General features: G+C 40.5%; 1 protein-coding gene across 8 annotated transcripts in view; it reads left to right on the forward strand.

Annotated features, from left to right (window-relative positions):
* GULP1 (GULP PTB domain containing engulfment adaptor 1) overlaps positions 1-15,987 on the forward strand; it is a 289,955-nt gene that overhangs the window by 268,340 nt on the left and 5,628 nt on the right. For 7 of the 8 annotated variants that reach the window (XM_043505462.1, XM_043505459.1, XM_043505460.1 and 4 more), the window contains one exon: positions 4,412-4,506. In XM_043505462.1, coding sequence (XP_043361397.1) covers positions 4,412-4,506 — 95 coding nt within the window. Of the gene's footprint in view, positions 1-4,411; positions 4,507-5,476; positions 5,488-15,987 lie in introns of all 8 variants that reach the window. The other variant, XM_043505461.1, reaches the window with a different exon arrangement.

Raw genomic sequence — 15,987 nt, forward strand, 5'->3', positions numbered from 1 at the left:
GTACCAGATGCCTCTGGTGGAGTGAACAGAACAGAGAAATTTATCAAGTGATCCACACAATCATCCAGTCCCCACTTCTGGCTGGGGGACAATGGTTAGGGACAGCCAGAGCATAGGGGTTGCAGCCCTGACCATCTTGGCTATTAGTCATTGATAGACCTCTCCTCCTTGAATGTATCTAATTTTTTTAGAACCCAGTTATACTTTTGGCCTTCAGAAAACCGCTGGCAATGAGTTACACAGAGTGTGAAGAAGTACTTCCTTTTGCTTGTTTTAAACCTGAAGCCTGTTAATTTTGTTGGGTGACCCTGGTTTTTGTTTTATGTTAAGGGGTAAATAACACTTTTTCTCCAGACCATTCATGATTTTACAGACCTTGATCATATCTACACTCAGTGGTCTCTTCTCCAGGCCAAGCAGTACCAGTCTTTTTAATTCTCTCCTCATATGGAAGCTGTCATTTTTGTTCCTGTTCTCTGTACTTTTTTTCCAATTCTAATGTATCCATTTGACATGTGGTGACTAGAACTGCACACAGTATTCAAGGTGTAGGTGTATAATGGATTTATATAGTGGCAAAAAGGAATTTCCATGTAAGAAATTCTCATGTTTTAAGTTATCTTACAACAAATTTGAATATCACCTGCTTTGTCATGTCATAGATAGTCAAAAAGGATCTGTGTTACCTCTATCCTAATCTGCATAATCAGGATAGGAAATACTATATTATTACAATGGTAACTCTCATTGAGGGACTGTTCTCAGTCATGGAGATAACACAACTGACAGGTGTAGTATTTCTAAATCCTGTTTTGAAAATTGCTTTTATACCTTTCTCTCTCTAGGTGTAATGCATATGTGTAATATAGTCGTTTTTGTAACAAAAAACTAGTTTCCTTGTTAAGTATCTGCTGATTTTTAACCTGCTGTTAGGCTGCATTTCATACAGGGCAAGTGCCGCACATTCAAACTGAAATGTTGTCTTCCACTTCTTTAGACCAGAGGGGCTTCTCACAGAGCGGGATGGTCACACAGGGAAGCTGCATCCCTTAAAGGGGTGTAGTGGTTCACTCCTTATGCAGGGTGAAGAACTCTGAGAGACAAGCCTGCGGTGATCCCCTGGTGAGGGTGCAGCTGTGCCTAAATGTTGCTACCTAGCCCAAAGTTACCACACAGCTGTCAGGCTCTGTTCAGAAGAACAGTGACAATAATATGGCTGCTCAGAACAAGGCTGTATGAAGAAAAATGTGTGGGGAAGCTTGCAAAACACCTGCCTGGCACTGTGTTAGCTCTAGGCAGCGTTGTCTGTTTCTCTCATAACTCGGAGTATTACATCCACTCACAAACATGTCATGAAAAATAAATGTTATTTTTAAGTACAGCAAAGAGATTGTGAAAGTACAAGAGCAATTTTCAGCCCTCTTCAAAGATTAGTATTTGATCAAACCCAACCTAAAACAGGTATTTAGAAACTGAATGTGTTCAGACATAATTTGCATTGGAAAATTTACTCGATATGGCACTGGATATGTATCTATAAAATTAATTTTGAACATTAATTAAACTGATGTATCGCATCGTTTACCTCATCTAGAATAAGTTTTTCTATGCTTATTTTGAAGGATAAAGTTAATATAAAATCAATAACAGTAGAAACAAACCATTCCCTCACCTGAAAGGAGAAATTACTGATCAAACCCTGTAACCTGCTACCCTTATGCATGTGAGTAATTCCATTAACTTGAGCAGAACTGCTTCTTGCAGGTTTGGGCCCAAATGAGAAATATTCCAGAATAACTGAAAATATTCCCTATCAGTCAAATGTTCAGAAACTTCCTTTTAATAATAATGTGAAGTTATATTTCAGCCCTAAGAAATGCAAAAGCCATGGGTTTTTTATTTCACTGATGTATGCCTTAGGTATTTGGTAAGGCATGGTATCAAAAACTGACTGCCTTCAGCTATCTGCCAAGGGTAATAGTCACACTGAAAAGTATAATCTTCTTGGTATTATGAAATGGAAGTAATAAATAAAAATGAGAATAACTCATATCTATAGTAATGAATATACATAATCTCCTGAACATTACAGAAGAATGATGGTTCTGCGCTCATTGTCAGTTAGAGCATCCCTCAGCTGCTCAACGTATGCTGGCTACCAGCTGGGGATCGTCAGAACTGAAGAGTACTCCAGCCATATGTCTTCTGTGCACCCCAGATAAATCCTCTTTGTTGTACAGAAAGCCACAGGTGCAGAAGCCAGTTACATCAGCTCTATGCTAGCCAAGGATTCTGCTATACCATGATGGTCTGTATCTGCCTACAATGGACAGCTTTCTGGTGGCATAAAGGAGCTGTACCATGGGCCAGGATATGGTCTTAAGGTTTGAGGCCACATCATATAACCACGTGGATTATAATGTAACCACAGTTTGTGAGGTTCTGGTTAACCATCAAATTCTAGTTTGCTTCAGTACTTTAATGTTAAGTATGACAGAAACATTAAAATAGCCTCTTAAAATCCATTTGAAACAACAAATATTGACAAAAAAAAGGGGGAAAGTCATGACCCTGTAATGGAAAAAATGCAAAAGTAGTCATTTTAGCTAAATATGTTGTGGCACATGATAATTTAAGTTGCTTGTAATGAGACATTATGAGAACTCTAATATCCTTTATTTTAAAATCAGAATATCTTAAAACTTATGTAATAATACTGAATTGTTAGTTTAAAATCCATGCTCCATTGCAATGGACATACAGGATAAAACTTCAAGGAACAGTCTTGTTCAATAATGGCCTGGCAAGCCTATTGGTGAAATCCTGAAATCAAGAGAGTTTTGCCATTGACTTAAGTGGAGCCAAGACTTCAAGCTGTGATTTTCTGAGAATCATACACACTTGCACACACAAACACAGAATTGCCCTGGAAGTTACGGCTCTCTAGACATACTGTTCTATAAAGATTTCAGAATTACTATATTAATATTCTATATTCTATATCTATCCTGTGCAATTTCTTTCAACATTGATTGCATGAACTGTAATACTGTAACATGCAGTCTCTTGATTTAGAAAATACTTTGTAGTTTGTTTTTCAGTGTAACGTAATTGATTGCTGACTCCCACCTCTTGACTCTAATGTTGCAGGTCATATTTTGGGCTAGAACATAAATTTAGTAGTATTACACGTATCAATTGCCCTCTTTACTCATAAATTAATACACTTTATAATTGGATAGCATGGTTAGCAGATCTGGTGGATAAAAGGTAAGATATAGTTTGAACTTCCTTTTGGCAACCATGCAGATGTAGATACCTAATTTTGCAAGTGATGCAAACAATGTGTTTAAACTGTGTTAGCAAAATGGTTATCAAAACCAGTTTAGCTGGCTTCCAGTCTGGATAGGAATAGCATATTTACATGGCACTCATTTTATGGAGAAAAAAACATCTGTACCTGATGGGAGAGAAAAAATAAATGAACTGGGCTACAAATCGGATGAAATAAGATTAATAGAATACTGAGCTAATACAGTAGAGTGATATTGAAGATATTGGATCTTGACTGGACCTTAAAAATAGACAGTGACACAATTAAGAAAAACAAAGACTAGTTAGGAAGAAAAAATGAATAGTGAGAAGTTGCTGTAAGGCACTGACAGAAAGAGGTGTACAGATGTATTGCTCCTTTTCAGATCCAGGTTCTTTGGACATCTATGATAACTGATCATTCATGGTCCACTACTTTTTGTTTTTTGATTGTTAATCTTATGTAAGAGTAAACTAAAATGCCTGTGGGCTAATAGTTATTTCCATTAATACTTTCCATTAAGCTGTATCTAAAATAACTGTGTCACAAGTCAAGGCCTTACCGGCTGTGTACAGAGGGGGCCATTTGTCTTTATCCAAACCCTCTGACCTCATTGCAAGAAGCAACAAACAGGTGACCTGAAGACTGGATAGTTTTCAAGACTCTATTTCTGCCATAGATTAAATAAATAAATAAATAAAATAAAGACAAATGCTTGGTGCCCACTTCTGCACCTTTTTTCATTTGTGAAACTCCCACACACAATAATTGCAGGACTATGCCATTAGGACTTACTTCACAGAGACCAGGGGTAAGGCCTGAACTTCCTTCAGCTAGGCTATGATATGATAATTACTGAACATTCCTAAAAAAATGCAAGAGAGAAGTGAAAACGTCAGCTTGGTAGCATTCTTAGAAAGGGAGGAAAATAAGCTAAATCAGACTAGCTTCCAAGTTTATATTTAAATATTGCTGTTCACAAAATGGATGACTGGAAATGTTGTTCAGGATATTTTGTAGGGAGACATGTTTACCATGCACCATGCTACTCCTTCCTTATGTCACTAACTCTTGACTTAATGTTTTTTTTCATTCTAGAGAGAGACCTTTTTGGAGCAGAACCATTTGACCCTTTTAGCTGTGGAGCAGGAGATTTCCCTCCAGACATTCAGTCCAAACTAGATGAGATGCAGGTAATTACTTATTTACCATTTCAATAAATGGTTTCCATTAGCACATGAACACTTACCTAATAAGGGTAAAGTATACATCATATAGCTGTCTTTCTGTTATATAGCCTGTTAAAGATTTGTTCTTTACTATACAAAGAAAAATGAACTTTGATCTTTGTGGATGGATCCCTCTTACCTTCAATCAGAGTTGAACATTTGACTCCCTGAGGCAATCTTGAATGTTCTCAGTGTCTTCAGAAAGAATGCATTTGGCACTTAAGTGTACTAATTATTGCTGGCTGGAAATGTTCTGACATCATTTGATATTTTCTGTCAGAAAATGATGTTTAGTTGAAATAAAAATGCTCTGCAAGACCATCCTGATTTTGACAAAATTCTAAGCAAAACTAGGCAAGTTTCCATGATAATTCCATGATAGTGCCTGCCTAGTTTTCTGCCATCTTACCTGCCTGGCTTCTTGGTAGCCCAGGTTCCTCAGCAGCTGGAGGCTCCCAAGTAACGGGCAGCTCGGGGAGACTTGGAAATGTTTAGAAAAGGTTACAATGAAACTTTGGAATTCCCCTTGATGGGAAATGTTGAAATTTCTTTTATCGTTCCATTTTGGAACAACTATTTCATTTTGAAATTTACTGTGGACTGGGAATTCAAGTTTCTGACTAGCACTAGTACTAATACTTGCATAGAATAAGGTCAAAGCTAAAGTTAATAAGACATGAAAAATATCACTCAGAGGTTCAGCATCAGGAAAACCTAGCTAGAACAGTTCTACTGTGGAATTTCCACAGCATTGTTTAAATAATTCTCCAACAAAGGAGTTTGAATTTGATTGCATAATGCAAGTGATATCATCCTATAAAGAATGCTAGCATAAATCAATGGTTTAGGCCAAAAAAACTCTAAAACATGTTTATATTTCTTTATACTATTTCTAATATCTCTTTTATCTTCTTGTGCTTTCCTGGGTGTTTAGCGTCAGCGATGGTTGGTATATCGTATTTTAATATTAATATTAAATCAACGTGTTATAATTAAAATCCTAAAGAATGGGCATGCTGTATAATTGACATCTTTTATATTTTATGTCTGTAATTCAGGACCATTTTTATGCAAATGTTTTTGGGGGGCTTTGTTATTTTTAAGAGGGGGTGGGTTGGTTGGTTGGTGGTTTGGGGCGGGGGAGTTGTCTTTCAAGTCATAATTTATAGACTTTTTTGCCAATTGTTCATTTCCTTATTTAAATATGGTTGCTTTTTCCTTACCCACTTACACTGCTATTGTATAAGTTAACTTTCACATTTTCATCATCAGACCAATGCTAGTGAAAGTGTCTCTTCAGGCAAATAATATTTATCAATCTATTCTACCCAAATGTATCTGGAAGGAGAGGATGTTTCTGTCTTGGCTGTTCGTGTTAATTTCTCTTGCATGATCTTTTGACACAATATGAGGCATCTTCCATGCTGGCATATGAAAATATAGGGTTGTTGAAAAACCTGTGGCATTTTTTTGCTTCCATTTCACACTTGAACTTCAGAAGCAAAATTGTTGACATTAAGCTTTTGTATTCTAAGATCTATATAATAAATTAGTTCTTGATTAAGATCAGTCAGTTGCTCGCCTATTTTTAAATGGAAAGAAATATGAAATAGTGCATGATAGGCAAGTTTGGCATCTTAGAAAAGTCATGGGTGGTTTCTTGGGCCCACAAGCCTATCTCAGGAGTCAGTGAAGATGTGAAAAGAATTAGGAAGAAGAAAAACATAAGCAGTTCCAAGAAACCTAGTGAGGCCAAATACCACATGTTCTGAGGAATATGGCAGTAATGGTGAATATGAGACAAAACTGAAGGCCTCATTTATTCTCTGTAGTAGACATGTATGTAGAGCCGGCATGTTTGTACTCATTCACTTTGTAAAAATACAGATTTTTCTGAGTTTCAATAAGTGTGTATTTGATCAAATAATGTATAATACTGCTATTTATTGGTTGTCTGTCCAAGGAGACAATTTACATAGAGTTCAGCAGTGAAGGCAAGATGACAACTTAGAACAGCTGATCATTCAAGAGAACATAAACCTACTGATGCAAGTGGGGAATTTCTAAGTAATTTCCAGTAAACAGAGTTAGTATATCTTTATAGCAGGTACTGTTTGAGATAGACAAAGAGTGAAGGCATAACAAGAACATCAGTAAAACAGAGATGATAAAAAAGCACTAAGTAGCTGCTGCTTATTATTACTGGCAGCATTGCCAAAAAAAGATGGGCCCAAATTAAATTCTCTGCACTTTTGGGTATCTTTCCAAATCCAACTTTGGTCCATATTTCACAATTATGATCTTTCTACTGTCACCGTGAACCTGACCTTTTAGAAATGGTCAAAATCCAGACATATGCTCAGACACATCACTGGTAAACATTCTGTAACAGGAACCTCTAGAGGTGTAGCCTGGGACTGTGGGACCAACAGCAAACCCCCCTTGGTGTGCTGATCACTCAGCACAACAGCATGTGGAGCCCGACACCAGCTAGATTGCATGAATGCTTCCAGATCCACTCATGAATCACCCAGAGAAAGGCACCAGAGCCAAATCCCCCCAGCTCCCAGCACCATACCAGAGGAATATACCATCTTGCACTGCTCAAGATGGGCAATGAAGATTTATTAATTGGTTCACTACTTCCACAATGGAAAGTGTTTATACACCAGCCTTGTCAAACCTGAGCAGATTTACCACACACTACAGACAAACTCACTGGTAAAGATAAACAGTTAAACAAATTTATTGACTATAAAAGATGGATTTTAAGTGATATTAAGTGATAGGTAAAAAGTCAGAGTTAGTTACCAAAAGAAATAAAATATAAGCATGCAGTCTAAACTCTCAACCCTATTAGACGGGGCAGCAGCTAGATTTTTTTCTCACCCCATTGGGTATTGCAGCCATTAATATACAGGTTTGTTCCTTAAACCTTGGCCAATCTCCTCTGTTGGAGTCTTGTCTTCTTCTCAGTGTCTTAGGTGCTTGCAGCATAGGTGAGGGCAGGAGAAGGGCCCAGCACGTGGCCACTCTCTCTGTTTTATACCCTCAGTCTATGTGCTTGGAAAACACAAGTCCAGGCGTGTCTGGGTGCATTGATGAGTCTCCAGGCAAAGTTGAGAAATTCCCCTGGTGTGCCCTCATGCAGGTGAGTCATTGCATTCTAGCTCCCTTGCTGGACAATGATTGTTGATGGGTTGATTGATACCCTGATCTGGTGTTGGTTACTTTCTTTGCTGTTGCCTCTGGGGAGCTAATATTTGATTGATATTAATATTGTAAATTGATTCCCCAATTTACAGCACGTTTTAGTGACCACCATACAACACAATTCTCTAACTTCATATGCATTAATGATACACATATATGGATAGAGAAATGACTTTCAGCAGATCATAACCTTCCCCCTGATACCTTACAAGTATGCTTTTATATGTAAGATCATGATTATATGAAAATGAGGAATATGGGGGTTCCAAGACACTCCCCCAAGGTACAGAATGACACACATTCCCTCTATTTTGCTGAAACATTTTCATCCCTCTGTGTTTTTACCATACTTCACACATAAATCAAATTAGTCTTTCCATATTCTCTAATCTCCTGAATGTGAAGTTTCTTAAAGGATGTTACATGGATGGAAACTTTCCCATTTCACAAATTATAGCAGCAGCAGCTGTTATATGTTCTAAAGTCTCACTTCAGTTGATCTTGTACAGCTAGCAGAAACTGGCCATTCTTCTTTCTCTTCCTAATGCAATAAGAGGCTTGACTTTATTTTTCCTGAAATCAATCACAGTTAGGTAGAGATCATTATCTGCTCAAATACATGTAAATTTGCCATTGGATCATTGGGTCTGTGCTGCTTTAAGCCCAGTGGGTGCAGTCAGACTAACAATGAAAAGCAAGTCAACTAGATTAAAAAACAGAAAGTTTTACCATTTACCTAAGCTCAGGACTGTGCTACATCTCTGCAGTGCTGGCCATTGAATGACTGAAAAACAGTTGGAATCACTTGTGTGTGTCCTTGCTAGAGCTGGTCAAGCATCTAGATTCCTCAGATTTCCAAAGTGGATACAGGCCTGAGTATTTCCCCAAGACTGCCCTAGTTGGTTTGGTAACCTATCCTCTGCTCTCAACATTGTAGATCATGTGTCTGTACTCATATTGGTAAATCTGGCCACTGTGTGCAATACCAGTTGTCATGAAATGATGCTGATCTGCTCTGAAAGGGGGCAGTCTTTCAGTAGCTTTAAACTATGTCTACACTTTAAACGCTACAGCAGCACAGGTGCAGCACTGTAGCTGCACGATTGTAGCATTTCAGCGTAGACACTTATTACAGCAGCAGGAGAACCCCTCCGATCACTGTAGTAAATCTACCTCCTGAGAGAATTCTTTCATCAATCTAGCATTAGCATCTTTGGCATTTAGGTCAGCTTAACTGCATCACTCAGAGGTGTCAATTTTTCATATCCTTGAGCAACAATGGATCTAACTTTCTAGTGTAGACCAGCCTGGGTTTTTACCTCTTAGAGACATCCCAGAAGGTAGTTTGGGGCAATTACTTTTCTGCATCAAGAATCTATCACATGGAGTTCTGTAAGACTCCCTCTCTCCCTGCCTTTTGTATATAATTGGCCCTTAAGAGGCATAATCAAGAGGCCATGAGCTGAAGTGTTTTCATTATGCTTTTTGCTCTCATCTCTGTTTCATCTGACTGTGGCAGGGCTCCTGAATGACTTTCCAATGTGTACTAGCTATTGGGGAATGGATGATGGTTAGCTGACTGAAATTGAGTCTGGACAAGATTGAAATGACACTGGTTGGATGAAGGAAGTGACTGAAAAATATGCTGTCCTTTAACTTAGTGTGTTTATCCGCCATTTGTTACTAAAGTTCACAAGCTGGTGGTCCTGTTTGATCCTCTTCTGCTGTTAAACAGTCATGTGGCCACCCTGACCAGGACAGTGCTTTTTCTTCTCTATGTCTCCTAAAAATTGAAACCACATCTTTGGATACAGACATTGCTATTGTGATTCATGCTTTCATCACTTCAAATTACGTCACTAAAATATGCTGAACTTGGGGCTCTCATTAACAACTTGGAAATCGAAGGTAGTGCAGAATATGTAGTTTGCTTAATAAGGGTATGTCTACACTACGAAATTAGGTCGAATTTATAGAAGTCGGTTTTGTAGAAAGCGTTTTTATACAGTCAAGTGTGTGTGTCCCCACACAAATGCTCTAAGTGCATGTAGTCGGCAGACTGTGTCCACAGTACCGAGGCAACAGTCGACTTCCGGAGCTTTGCACTGTGGGTAGCTATCTCACACTTCCCGCAGTTTCCACCACCCATTTGAATTCTGGGTAGAAATCCCAGTGCCTGATGGGGCTAAAACATTGTCATGGGTGGTTCTGGGTACATATCGTCAGGCCCCCGTTCCCTCCCTCCCTCCGTAAAAGCAAGGGCAGACAATCGTTTTGCACCTTTTTTCTTGAGTTACTTGTGCAGGCGCCATACCACGGCAAACATGGAGCCCGCTCAGCTAACCGTCACCGTATGTCTCCTGGGTGCTGGCGGACATGGTACTGCATTGCTACACAGCAGCAGTTTATTGCCTTTTGGCATCAGACAGTGCAGTATGACTGGTAGCCGTCATCGACGTAGTCATGGGTGCTCTTTTAACTGGGCGCCTGGGCAAACATGGGAGTGACTCAGCCAGGTCATTTCCCTTGTTTCATCTCATGGCGATTGAGTCCTAATGGCAGTGCACTATCTTTTAATTTGCAGCTAGCAGAAGACGATGGCCAGTAGTCATATTGCACCGTCTTCTGCCGAGCACCCAGGAGGTGACAATGGCTAGCGGTCGTACTGCACAGTCTGCTGCCAGCAAGATATATAAAGATAGATGAAGTGGCATAAAACAAGAAATAGACCAGATTTGTTTTGTATTCATTTTCTCCTCCCTCCTTCTATGAAATAGACAGCCTGCTAAACTCAGTTTTGAGTTCTACTCTTGAGGTTTTCAGTTCTATCCTTGAGGCGGCCATTCAGTTTCTCGCAAAGCCACCCCCTTTGTTGATTTTAATTCCCTGTAAGCCAACCCTGTAAGCCATGTCGTCAGTCACCCCTCCCTCCGTCAGGACAACAGCAGACAATCGTTCCGCGTCTTTTTTCTGTGTAGACGCCATACCATGGCAAGCATGGAGCCCGCTCAGATCACTTTGGCAATTAGGAGCACATTAAACACCAGACGCATTATCCAGCAGTATACGCCGCACCAGAACCTGGCAAAGAGAAACCGGGCGAGTAGGCGACATCAGCGCGGTGACGAGAGTGATGAGGACATGGACACAGATTTCTCTCAAAGCACGGGCCCTGCCAATGTGGACATCATGGTGCTAATGGGGCAGGTTCATGCAGTGGAATGCCGATTCTGGGCTTGGGAAACAAGCACGGACTGGTGTGACCACATAGTGTTGCAGGTCTGGGACGATTCCCAGTGGCTGCAAAACTTTCACAAGCGTAAGGGCACTTTCATGGAACTTTGGGACTTGCTTTCCCCTGCCCTGAGGCGCAAGAATACCAAGATGAGAGCAGCCCTCACAGTTGAGAAGCGAGTGGCAATAGCCCTGTGGAAGGTTGCAACACCAGACAGCTACTGGGAATCAATTTGGAGTGGGCAAATCGACTGAGGGGGCTTCTGTGATGCAAGGAGCCAATGCAATCAAAGATCTGCTATATCAAGGGTAGTGACCCTGGGAAATGTGCAGGTCATAGTAGATGGCTTTGCTGCAATGGGATTCCCAAACTGTGGTGGGGCCATAGACGGAACTCATATCCCTATCTTGGTTCCGGAGCACCAAGCCAGCGAGTACATAAACCGCAAGGGGTACTTTTCAATAGTGCTGCAAGCACTGATGGATCACAAGGGACTTTTCACCAACATCAACATGGGATGGCCGGGAAAGGTACTTGATGCTCACATTTTCAGGAACTCTGGTCTGTTTCAAAAGCTGCAGGAAGGGACTTTCTTCCCAGATCAGAAAATAACCATTGGGGATGTTGAAATGAGAGTAGTCAGGAGGAGTTCAACTACAGGCTGAGCAAGTGCAGAATGGAGGTAGAATGTGCATTTGGATGTTTAAAAGTGCGCTGGTGCAGTTTACTGACTCGGTTAGACCTCAGCGAAACCAATATTCCCACTGTTATTACTGCTTGCTGTGCACTCCACAATATCTGTGAGAGTAAGGGGGAGACGTTTATGGTGGGGTGGGAGGTTGAGGCAAATCGCCTGGCTGCTGGTTACGCACAGCCAGACACCAGGGCGGTTAGAAGAGCACAAGGAACTGTCTGTGCTCCTGCTACCTTTCCAGCAGCTCAACCATATGCTGGAGCATATTAGTTTGATCCTCCAGCAGCCTCAGCATTGAATCCTGCTTCCTCTCATCACGCTGCCGCCACCTTTCAGCTTCAGCCCTCTCTTCAGCCCGCCACTTACTCTCTTCAGCCTGCCACCTCTCCTCCCGGTCATTTTGTGCTTTCCTGCACTCTGACATTGTCTGCCTCCATGCATTTGTCTGTGCGAGAGGACAGCATGAGCTCAGAGAACATTTCATCGCAAGTGCGTTTTTTTCGCCTTCTAATCTTCACTAGCCTCTGGGAAGGAGAAGATGGTGGAGAAAAAAAAAGGGACAATGGTATTTAAAAAGACACATTTTATAGAACAATGGGTACACTCTTTCACGGTAAACCCTTGCTGTTAACATTACATACAAAGCACATGTGCTTTTGTTACAAGGTCGCATTTTGCCTCCCCCCCCCATGGCTAACAGCGGGGAACATTTCTGTTCAGCGATAGGCAAACAGCCCAGCAGAAACGGGCACCTCTGAATGTCCCCTTAAGAAAAGCACCCTATTTCAACCAGGTGACCATGAATGATATCACTCTCCTGAGGATAACTGAGAGATAAAGGACAGATGTTATTTGAACACCAGCAAACATACACTGCAATTCTTTGTTCTACAATGATTCCTGAGTACGTGCTACTGGCCTGGAGTAGTAAAATGTCCTACCATGGTGGATGGAATAAGGCTGCCCTCCCCAGAAACCTTTTGCAAAGGCTTTGGGAGTATATCCAGGAGAGCCACGAATGCCAGGGCAAATTAATCATTAAACATGCTGGCTTTTAAACCTTTTATAGTATTTTAAAAGGTACACTCACCTTCTCTGCCTGGTGGGTCCGGGAGGCAGCCTTGGTTGGGTTCAGGGGGTACTGGCTCCAGGTCCAGGGTGAGAAACAGTTCCTGGCTGTCGGGAAAACCGGTTTGTCCGCTTGTTTGCTGTGAGCTATCTACAGCCTCCTCATCATCGTCTTCCTCGTCCCCAAAACCTGCTTCCATGTTGCCTCCATCTCCATTGAAGGAGTCAAACAACACGGCTGGGGTAGTGGTGGCTGAACCCCCTAAAATGGCATGCAGCTCATCGAAGCAGCATGTTTGACCTGGAGCGGCCGTTCGCCTCTCTGGTTTTCTGGTAGGCTTGCCTCAGCTCCTTAAGTTTCATGCGGCACTGCTTTGGGTCCCTGTTATGGCCTCTGTCCTTCATGCCCTGGGAGATTTTCACAAATGTTTTGGCATTTCGAAAACTGGAACGTAGTTCTGATAGCACGGATTCCTCTCCCCATACAGCAATCAGATCCCGTACCTCCCGTTCGGTCCATGCTGGAGCTCTTTTGCGATTCTGGGACTCCATCATGGTCACCTCTGCTGATGAGCTCTGCCTGGTCACCTCTGCTGATTAGCTCTGCATGGTCACCTGCAGCTTGCCACACTGCCAAACAGGAAATTGAAATTCAAAAGTTCGCGGGCCTTTTCCTGTCTACCTGGTCAGTTCATCTGAGTTGAGAGTGCTGTTCAGAGCGGTCACAATGGAGCACTCTGGGATAGCTCCCGGAGGCCAATACCATCTAATTGCATCCACAGTACCCCAAATTCGACCCAGCAAAACCGATTTCAGCGCTAATCCCCTTGTCGTGGGTGGAGTAAGGAAATCGATTATAAGAGCCCTGTAATTCGAAAAAAAGGGCTTCGTCATGTGGACGGGTGCAGGGTTACATTGATTTAACACTGCTAAATTTGACCTCAACGCCTAGTGTGGACCAGGGCTAAGGGGAGTTTCTTACCGTGATCCCAGCCACAGATCCCAGCCTTCAATGTACCATCCTTCCCCAAAGACAGGAGATGGGCATGGTTGGGTGCCCTTGAGATCAACAGATTTGAGCTATTTGAGACCCAATGGGGATGCTTTCTAGGGTTATTGATACAATTACTGCTTGCACTTTAAAAATTCAGGAAGAAATTACAAAGTCGTGGTGAACATGCTGTTTTATTGGGACAGCAGCATCTTCAGTAAAAAAAAAATCCTGCCTGTCTGCAGAAGCTAAAGTACATATATATATAATGATACAAATAATATATTTCAATGTGTTGTGCTTGTACATGATTCCCTTTCAATAAAAAAAGTTGTGTATTACAGATATTACATGCTATTTTATGTACAACAAATATTATGAAAAGTATATTATTGACTGCCCATAACATATTTAATATCATTATTTTAAAAAGAATATTCTGACTTCTAAAGTAATCCTGCTTTTCAAAAATAATTAAACAAAACATAAATGCTCATCCATTTTTCTCCAGCCCCGGCATTACAACTGACATCATTATTATTACAGCTGAAAGTGTTGGTCTTTCGGAGTGAAAGGTGAAGGGAGATATACATACTGCAATCTGGGTTTCATAATAAATATACAGCACCTTAACCCATATAATTTCTTAAAACCTGTGCATATGAATTGTGTGCCTGAAAGCCTGCACAAAGCTTTGATTGTTCTGAGTTAACTGTGAGAGCTACAGATAAGAGGAATTATTAAAGTAAAAGTAGCCCATGGCTTTATAAATCATCTCACCTCCATAGATGCACACAAAGGGCACTCTCATCACCCAGATCGTCCCCTTTCCTTGCAAAAGGGAGTTTATCTGACTTCAGAGCACAGTTACCACCCCTTCTCTTGTTATCTAGACTCTACAGAGAAAAACGGGAGTCAACAAGCTAGGGGGGTACCTGTTGTTTTCCCCTCTTCCCCCATGAAACTTAGACAGAAGAAATATCATAGCCAAGCTGGTGTGAACTATAGAACCTTAAAAAGCTGCTGGCCAAACTTATAAGCAGGTTTAAAAAAGAAAAACAAATTTATGAATCTAAGATCACATGCAAGAGCATGATATGCCCATGGAAACCTCTAAAGGCTAGTTCTGTGCTTGACAGATTGGATCTGCAGATTACAAAAAAGAACCCAACAAAAAAATATGTTTAAACACCAAATGAAGAGTTGTCAGATTAAATTCAGCCCACTTTTGAGAGAAGAGAACTCTTGAAAGAAGCTGAAAAATGCCAGTCTAAATGTTTTATATTCTTCTGATGGCTCCTCTTCTTCAAAAGTAAAATGGGAGAGATTTCAAGCAATCCATTGGCTGTTTGACATTTATGTGACACTAGTCATGTTAATCCATTAGTTTAATTGATGCCAGTGGAATTACTTATGTGAATAAGGCATGTGATTTAAGGAGGAAGGAATGTACTTTCTTTACAAATCTGCTGTAAACTTTTAAAAAATGTAAAAATATGTTAATAATACGTAAAGCTAATCATCAATATTTGTGTGGAGAAGATGCTTTAAACTAGACAGACAAAAACACCTTTTACTTAATGCAAATAATAGTTTTTGCATTTTAAATAAAGGGAAAAATGTTAAATTTACCTTTTTCATTGGTATCAACATCTTGTTACTTTTAGGAAAATATTGACTCTAACCACATATTTTTGCCCAAATATATAAAAATGAACAATCTGAAAAAGGTAATAATTTGTGAAATATAATCATCATTCCAAACTGTAGTTCATTTAAGTCAGGAAGTTTTATGCCATTCTACTACTTTTCTTTGTGCCATTGTCAGCCAGATTTTAGGCCAAGTCCTGATGTTCTTACTCAGTTTTACTCCATGCTTTCAATGGGAGTTTGGCCATAGTAAAGAGAGCAGGATTTGACCCTGGTATTGATAGAATGCTTTTGATAAGGGTTAACAGTCCTATTTAAACATATCTTCCAAATGGTGCATTCTTGATAAAGACAACTGTTTATAGAAGCCTATTTAAGAATCATAGAAATGTAGGGCTAGAAGGGGCCTTGAGAGGTCATTTAGTTCAGCCCCCGGGGCAGAGGCAGGACCAAATAAACCTTACCATCCCTGACAAGTGTTGGTTCATCTTGTTCTTAAAAACCTCCACTGGTGGAGATTCAACAACTTCCTTTGGAAGCCTATTTCAGAGTTTAACTGACACTTGTAATTAGAAAGATTTTCCAAATATATAA

Source organism: Dermochelys coriacea, chromosome 11 (assembly GCF_009764565.3).
Source record: "Dermochelys coriacea isolate rDerCor1 chromosome 11, rDerCor1.pri.v4, whole genome shotgun sequence".
In the NCBI taxonomy this organism is placed as follows: domain Eukaryota; kingdom Metazoa; phylum Chordata; order Testudines; family Dermochelyidae; genus Dermochelys; species Dermochelys coriacea.